Source organism: Fukomys damarensis, unplaced genomic scaffold (assembly GCF_012274545.1).
Source record: "Fukomys damarensis isolate Sample0158 unplaced genomic scaffold, DMR_v1.0_HiC HiC_scaffold_30, whole genome shotgun sequence".
Lineage (NCBI taxonomy): Eukaryota > Metazoa > Chordata > Mammalia > Rodentia > Bathyergidae > Fukomys > Fukomys damarensis.
The window spans coordinates 2,416,726-2,424,717 of record NW_022900942.1 but is presented as its reverse complement, the minus strand read 5'-3'; the positions used below and the strand labels follow the sequence as shown (position 1 = coordinate 2,424,717).

At 34.5% G+C, this 7,992-nt stretch overlaps 1 protein-coding gene across 1 annotated transcript; it reads right to left on the bottom strand.

Moving 5' to 3' along the window:
• Positions 1-878: 878 nt before the first annotated feature.
• LOC104854669 (olfactory receptor 7D4) lies at positions 879-1,817 on the bottom strand. The gene has a single exon (XM_019205895.1). The coding sequence runs from the start codon at positions 1,815-1,817 to the stop codon at positions 879-881; it is 939 nt and encodes a 312-aa protein (XP_019061440.1).
• Positions 1,818-7,992: the final 6,175 nt, after the last annotated feature.

The following is a 7,992-nucleotide window of genomic DNA, read 5'->3' as shown; positions in this document are numbered from 1 at the left end:
AAATTCCCTTCAAAGCACAGTTTTCATATAGAAAATACAATTACTCTTTTTACAACATGTAATATAACAATGATCAAAAGGTGCACTCCGTATCAGTTCGGTTAGCAGGGTAATAATCCATTTTAATGTCTGTCTCATTTGAGGACTGGGGTTAGAGCAAATATTTCAAAGAGAGGCTTTCAGGATTAAATGAAACTGTACACCTAAAATCAATAAGCACAAATCTCTTATGGTAAGCAATTTGACATGATTATTGAGTTATTTTAATTACATTTATTCTAAGTTACACAAGAAAAACCTCAAATTAAGGAGAACATTAATATTGAGTATAATTTTACAAAATAATTGCATGTACTGCTGCCTACTTTGGAAGAGCAAGGTCCCAAATTCAATCCCTGGTACAAAACAAGAAATGCATGTAGTCATTGAGCACAATGTGATGTTTCAGTAAACATGCACACTTGGCAATGATCAAATTAGTCTAATTAACACATACATCACCGAAATATTTAACATTTCATTTTAGTATTTTAGTGAGAATGTTTAAAATTATTAAGGAGACAGCATTCAAAAACATCATGTCAACACTGAATGTGTTACATAATTTAAACGTAATTAGACACAAATACCTGTAAGTAAACAGATCAAAGATAAAACATTATGAGACATATAAAAGGAAGAATTTTTAAAAATGAATGAGAGAACTGATGAGGAAAAACAAATGCAAAATCATATATACAAATGTCATTCCAAGTATTCAAAAAATAGAAAAATGACACAAAGGTTTTGGGAAAGATGAAGAACCAGGTTATTAAAATTCCAAATATTTGTCTCTATAGACATAGAACATATCCTTGAATTTTAAAGGTATTGGTCCATTAAGGACAAGAGGCTGCTCTGCTGAGGAGTCTTCTCAGGGCTCCCTTCACATCCTTGTTCCGCAGGCTGTAGATGAAGGGGTTCAGCATGGGGGTCACCACAGTGTACATCACAGAAGTGATCATGCTTGCTTGAGAAGAATGTGTGAACGTGAAACTAAGGTATTCCACAAAGCTTGTCCCATAGTACAAGGAGACCATGCACAGGTGAGACCCACAGGTAGAAAATGCCTTTGACTTGCTTGTAGAAGAGGGCATCTTCATTAAAGAGGACACAATCTGAGAGTAAGACAAGAGGATCCCAGTGACAGGAAACACACCCAGTAGGGCAGTTGTTACATACAAGACTATGTTATTGATTCGGGTATCAGAGCTGGCCACTTGCAGGAGCGGAGGCAGATTGCAGAAGAAATGTGGGATTTCTGTACCTCTGGTGAACGTCAGATGCATAATTAGTAAAAGGTGGAGCAAGGCATCCCAGAAAATTGTGATCCAAGACATCATCACCAGGAGACTACAGAGCCGGGGGCTCATGATGACCATGTAGTTCAGGGGATGACAGATGGCCACAAAGCGGTCGTAGGCCATGATGGTCAGTAGGAAATTATCCATTAGAGCAAAGATCATAAAAAAATACACCTGGGTCAGGCATTCCCTGTAGGAGATATCTTTATGCTGTGTGTGGATGTTCACCAGCATCTTTGGGACAATGGTGGAAGTGAAACAGATGTCCACAAATGACAGATTGGACAGGAAGAAGTACATGGGTGTGTGGAGGTGGGAGTCACTGGTAGTGGCCAGGATGATGAGCAGGTTCCCAATTACTGCGATTAGGTACATGGACAGGAAGAGAGCAAAGAGGGCAGGTTGCAGTTCAGGATAATCTGGAAGTCCCTGGAGGAGGAATTCTGCCATACACGAGTTGTTTTCTTTTTCCATGTCGCTGGTGTAATTGGTAGAGTAGAAAACAAAAGCACTGTTCAAAGAATAGTGAACTGGTGCCTTAGGTAGTTATCAATGTCTTACATCACCCACGGATGGACACCCTTCACCCTCTCTTGAGTTCTGCCAGTGACTGCTGCACGGCTAAGTGGTTACCATTTTCAAGTTTAACTTTTTATTTTTATTCATGTTTTCTTTACTTTAATTTTCTGAAGTCTGGGGGATTGAATCCAGGAAGTTTTGTTTGCTAAGCAAGTGCTCTACTGCTGAACTATTTCTCCAGCTTTCAATATTTTTATTTTTCCAGTTTTCAAATAGTTTCTGGTTCATTTGCCCAACGTGGCCTTGTTATTAATGTCTCCCTGGGTTAGTCTTCCCAAATAGTTACGACTATAGGCATGTACTTCTTGATCTATTTTATTTTCTTTAACTCTGGGGAAACCTCTCTATTTTGTCACAGATTCACTAGATTTTATTTTACTATTTAATTGATAGCCATAACTAATTTCTTCTCTGCTATGATTCATCAAAGAAATAAGCACAGCTCAGATATTTTTTTTATTTCCTTACATTTTTTTCATATGAATAGCTCTTCATGCATGAATTTACAAATAAGCTTTTTTTCCCCCCTGAAATGACACTTCCTAGTGATGTGACCATTATTTTCAGGGCCTTTTTTATCTCCCTAAAAATATGGTTCTGCTTACTAACTCATTTTGACATTTCAGACGATATCGGGTGCATTCAGGGTGGTATGGCCATAGACTCATTTTGACATTTCAAAATGCTTCTGTACATAGTAGTATCGTAATAAATGTTTATTGTCATTGATGTAACTATTATTGAAGTTCTCCTGTATAATACTTACTTTGAATGTATAACTCTCACAAAGTGTAGTATAGGGTTGCTTTTTAAAAAATGTATTGCTCTTAAAATTTATTTTTAATTAATATGTGTTTGACAGACATATTGATCACATTCATCACAGGGAATTGTACCTGTGCATAATATATCTTTATTCCCCTTCCCACTTTTCTTTACCTTGAGGATATATTTTTAAGTGGAATAAATTAGACCCATATGTTTCAACATTGCATTGTTTCTCTAGTTTGAGAAACCAAAAGCATAAATAAGGACAAACATAGTTGATACATACTAAGATATAGGAAAAAATGTTCAAATAGGAAGGGGAACAAGGGAGGGGAGAGGAAAAGGAAAGTAAGGAAAGATTAAAACTGTTATTAAGTCAGACTTCTGTGAATATAAATTGGGTCATCCAGTTATCATTTGTGTGACATGGAGAAAGCTATCCAATTCCTTTAATTGAAATTACATTATGAGTAGTATTCACTAAAATGTTAAAATGTAAAATTAAATAATATTACTCATAACATTTTTCTAATTGGGTTCCTATAACATCTAATAGGCACTCCAAAATGTGAATTGTTAATCTTCACACAAAAATGATACTATCTCGCATGGTGATTGTTTATCAATGCCGTTTTAAACTGGGTAGACTTAAAAATGCAATTCTAATTTTCAGTCCAATATATTTTTATTTTTATTTTATGATCACTTATTTTAAACACTTGATTGTATTCATCATGGACAAAACACATTTTAATTCTTATAAGCATAGAGACAGGTTACCTCTTTTGACCATCATGTAGAATCTCTTGTTTAGGAAGATCCTTAAGGTATCATACTCCAGGGACTGTCTTTGCAGTGAATTCTTCCAAAAAGAGTAAAACATGTGGACTACACAGATATAAGTGAAAATACACAAAAATTAAAGTCAAATATAGGACGTGTGGGAGTATGTTCTTATGTGTGTACACTTTTGAGTCGGGATATATTTTGTTTAAATTGGAAGAGCTCTTTGCTAAAATATATATCTTATGGATTGAGAACATTCTAGGTATAAACATGAAAGTCGAAAATATTAAAAGACAAATGTAAGCACTGAAACTAAATATTTATGATCACCATGATAGAACATGGTCAACATTATTACTGCCTACAACATGGGAATTATTAGAGATAGAAAAAGACCAAAGACAAAATGGTAAGTATATTATGAGCAATCTTCAAGCTTTTCACATTCTTGACTATGGATGAAAAAAAGTAACAAAATTAAATAAAATGGTTTCATGTGTGTGGATTGTGGACTAATCATAAAGTGCTTGCCTGGAAATTCCTTGCTTCCATTCCTTGTACCACAAATTTAAAAGAAAAAAATATATGGAAATATTGATGACAAATATAGAAATGGAAGCAGTTTAACATAAGATTTCTTTAAAACTAATCTATCATATAAATCAATGATGATAAATTATAACTATATTACTAAAGTCTGAAAAATGTTAATAGGTGTGTCAGGCATTAATGATTATAGTACAGCCACTCTGTAAATGAGGAAAATAAAAGGCTTGTTTATAATCCAATGAAGACTAGATTTTTTTCAAATCATTTAACAGGAGAGTATTTGTGGGGAAGTCATAAATATATAGCAAATAAATTTCCAGAAACTTTACTTATTGATATTTTCCTGAGTATTTAGAGTTTGTTAAAATGAAAAAAAATTAGATTAGACAAACTATTAAACACTTCAATGACAATGTTACAGATACTGTGGACACTAAGGTAAAATAGTAACTGCAAAATATAGAATTTACAAGAGCTTTCATTATATAAAATCCTCAAGCAAACTTCAGAAATATAATAAGAATATCCAATCAAATATATAAATGTTTAAAGAATAACTCATACATAATTAACCTTCAAGAATTTAAGCAACAAGTAACTGAATACAAAAAAATTCTAATTGCAGTACAATTTATAGGAAAAAGGGAAGAGATAAAGACTTTTCAGTGGTTAAATATTATTGGAAATAGGTTACAGATTTTAGAGAATAAAAGAAATAAAAGAATGGCTAACTAAGAAATATCTCAATGAGCTTGAATTTTTTTCCAATTACTGTAGAGGACCCTTATCTTCAGAGACTACAGTAATATGGGACTTTCTATTCTCATTCTAATGTGAAAACCTTCAAACTATGCTGCTTCCTCTTTTGTTCACCTTCCCTTCCTCTGACACAGCAAGTCTCTCACATGGCTGCTACAGAAGCTCTCTCTTTTCACAATCCGTCCTGGGAAGCCCACTTGCATTCATTTGGAGGCTGAGTCACAGAATTATAAGTGATGGGCAACTGGGACATGTTTAAATTTTCCACTGTGGCAAAGGTTGAAGTCTCAGAGCTCCTCATTTTTTCTTTCCACATGATTCCAGTCCCAAGGTAGAAAGAATATAAGAGGATGAAAATCTTCAGTAAACTTTGTTTCAGTGTAAATTTATGCTGTAAATGTAGATAAAGGGAGAAGAATTCATTCCCTCCAAAGAAAAACACATTCTTATTTCCTTCATTCTAAAAGTTACATTGTATCCCCTAAGGAAAGTGTAATTTCTACAAGAAAAATATCCCAACCACCATTTCCCTATGATGTGCCTCCCTTGGGAATCTTTGAAGAATTTATGTATATTTTCAACTCTACAATGTTATGGAAACAAAGTGACCCTTTCTTTAAAATTTATTTTAATATTTTGTACATACATTTTCAATTTACAGTTCAAATTGTAATACATAGATAGAGATAGAGATAGAGATTGTATAATATTTTTAGGTGAAAACCTTTAACATCCATCCTCCCAGAATCCTTACAGAATAAAATATATCATCACTGACTATAATATCCAACATGCTATAAAACACCTCTCTTAAATTTCTTCATCCTATCTGAATAACATTTTGTATCCTTTGTCTAGTATTTCTGTGGGACCTACATTACAAGCCCTTGCTAAATGGCAAAGGACCTAGGAGACAGTGTCCTGAACCCCTCCCATTGTAGCCACAGCCCCGACCTTTCTTCTAGCCCTGGCCTAAGAATGTGTATCACTCTTGTATTGTTTGAAGTCCAGATCTGAATCGACTTGTAAATTAGAGACTCCAGACATAGAGCCCCAACTTAATTGACAAACTGTTTGCTCATCTGGAGTGTCTTGGTGACCTTTGAGACATCCTATGGGTGGCACCTGCTGTTCATCAATATGTGACTGTTGAACATGTGACTGCTGACCACCAGCTCAAGTCAGCAGACCTTTGTCCCCTATCTATGAGCCCAAAAATGTTAACCCCCTCTTTTACTCCCTATAAGAGGACCTCAGCCCCTGAGCTAGGGGCCTCTCTGAGCCAGCCACTTGGTTCTGAGAGTGCTGTCTGGCCAGACTTATAAACGTCTCTTACCATCTAGCCTGGTGTGTTCCTTCCTGAGTTTCTCGTTCCTCGATAGTGCTCATGGAGCCTCATTGGGCTTTAGGGCCCAACATTGCAAAGGCCTTTTGGGCTGTTTGCGCTCCGTGGAGTGGAAGTGAGACTTTTAAGTCTTACATTTCTCCAACCATTCCCAAAAGTATCTATTGTTTGTTAGGTACAATGTGTTCTTTATGTCTCTGAGATAAAGCTTTTAGGATTCCATACATGCATGAAGTCCTGCAGTACTAACATTTTCATGTCTATTTGATTTTACTTAATATAGTGTCCAGTAGGCTCGTCCACTTTGTATTAAATATCAGTATTTCCTTCTTATATGGACACACACATACATACCATGTTTTCTTTATCCATTTATCTTTAGGGACACTTAAATTGATTTCAAATTTTTGCTGTTGTCAATAGTGATAGAGCAAAGATTGCAGAATATGCATCTTTTCAACACATGTCATAGGGTTGCTAGTTTATGTAGCAATCATATTTTATTTTTTTGCAGTGAGTTTATTGGTAATTTTTAATTTTACAGTGCGGTTACATTTATCATTGGGATCTTGTACCTTTATATGACAGGTCTTGGTTCTCATTTTTTCCCCATATCCCTGTCCTCCCTTCACACCTTCCACCCTTTTACAAAAACATTGTTTCCATTTTTTTCCTTTTCTCATATTTTTTCTTTTCCCTTATTTCCTTTTCTCTACACTTTCCCCTTCCCCTACACCTTTTGCCCTTTTCTTCCTGTTTTACATAGTCAGTTATACAACTTAAATCTTATTTATACTTTTAGTTTTTCACACTAGAGAAACTATTCAGTATTTACACAAGTGTATTATTCAATTTAGGAATATGGGATCAATATGCATGTATTTTCCTATCAGTGACTCTAGTTTCTCATACTTCATGGCTGAGTAGTACTCCATTTTACAGATGTGTTTTTTCTATATTTTAATTTTTATGTACCTTCATACTGTTTTTTGTAATGGCTGTATTTTCACATTTGTTTAGCTTTTAAATTGACAGCTAGAAGTATATGTGTTTATATGAGCATTATATTTTTACAAGCATTATACTTTGCAAATATTTAAATATAGACTATTAATGTGTACATTACCTCATATGGTGATCATTTTTGTTTTGAAACACGTTTTGTACATGTAGAAGTTTTCAAGCATAAGATGAATTACCATTTACTGCACAATAGATCTCTTGCACATATTTCTCATGCCTCACAAATTTTATATCTTCTGACTGATAATTCCTTAGTATCAACATCCCAATTGCCCTTGCCTGTCCTAACTTCAATCCCTTTGTCTTTCTATGGGATCAATATTTTGTTAAATTAGGCACATTAGTGAGAGCATGTTACAGTAGCTCTGTTTAAGTTTCTGGGTTCTATCACTTAGTATTATGCTCTCCATATTTTTCCACTGGTGGAAAAACTATGGCACACATGTTATTTGTTTTATTTCTAGACAAAAGATTTTATTATATGAGTTGTTTTCTAAATTAATATCTAAGTATTCAAGTTTAATTGAAGCATTGGCACTTTGTGATAAACAAGTAGGGTTTTAGCTAGAGTTTGGGCACTCGTCTATAAAAGGTTCACCACCACTAAATGCTGTTGTGAAAGATACTGTTTCTTTCTTACTGATGCCTGAACACTGCTTCATTCTGTATATGCACAATGTTTTCCTCTGCTTACTTTTTTTTAATCTATAATAGAGTCTTGGGTTGGTTATCCATCAGCACTATTACAAAATGTTATGCAATAAACATGGAAATGGTGATTTTGACAAGTTAGTGTAAAATCATTTCAACGTATCTCCAGTAGGACTATCACGGGCTGAT

Excerpts from the sequence above, each read along its gene's own strand:
- LOC104854669 (XM_019205895.1), bottom strand. The coding sequence starts at position 1,817 with ATGGAAAAAGAAAACAACTCGTGTATGGCAGAATTCCTCCTCCAGGGA.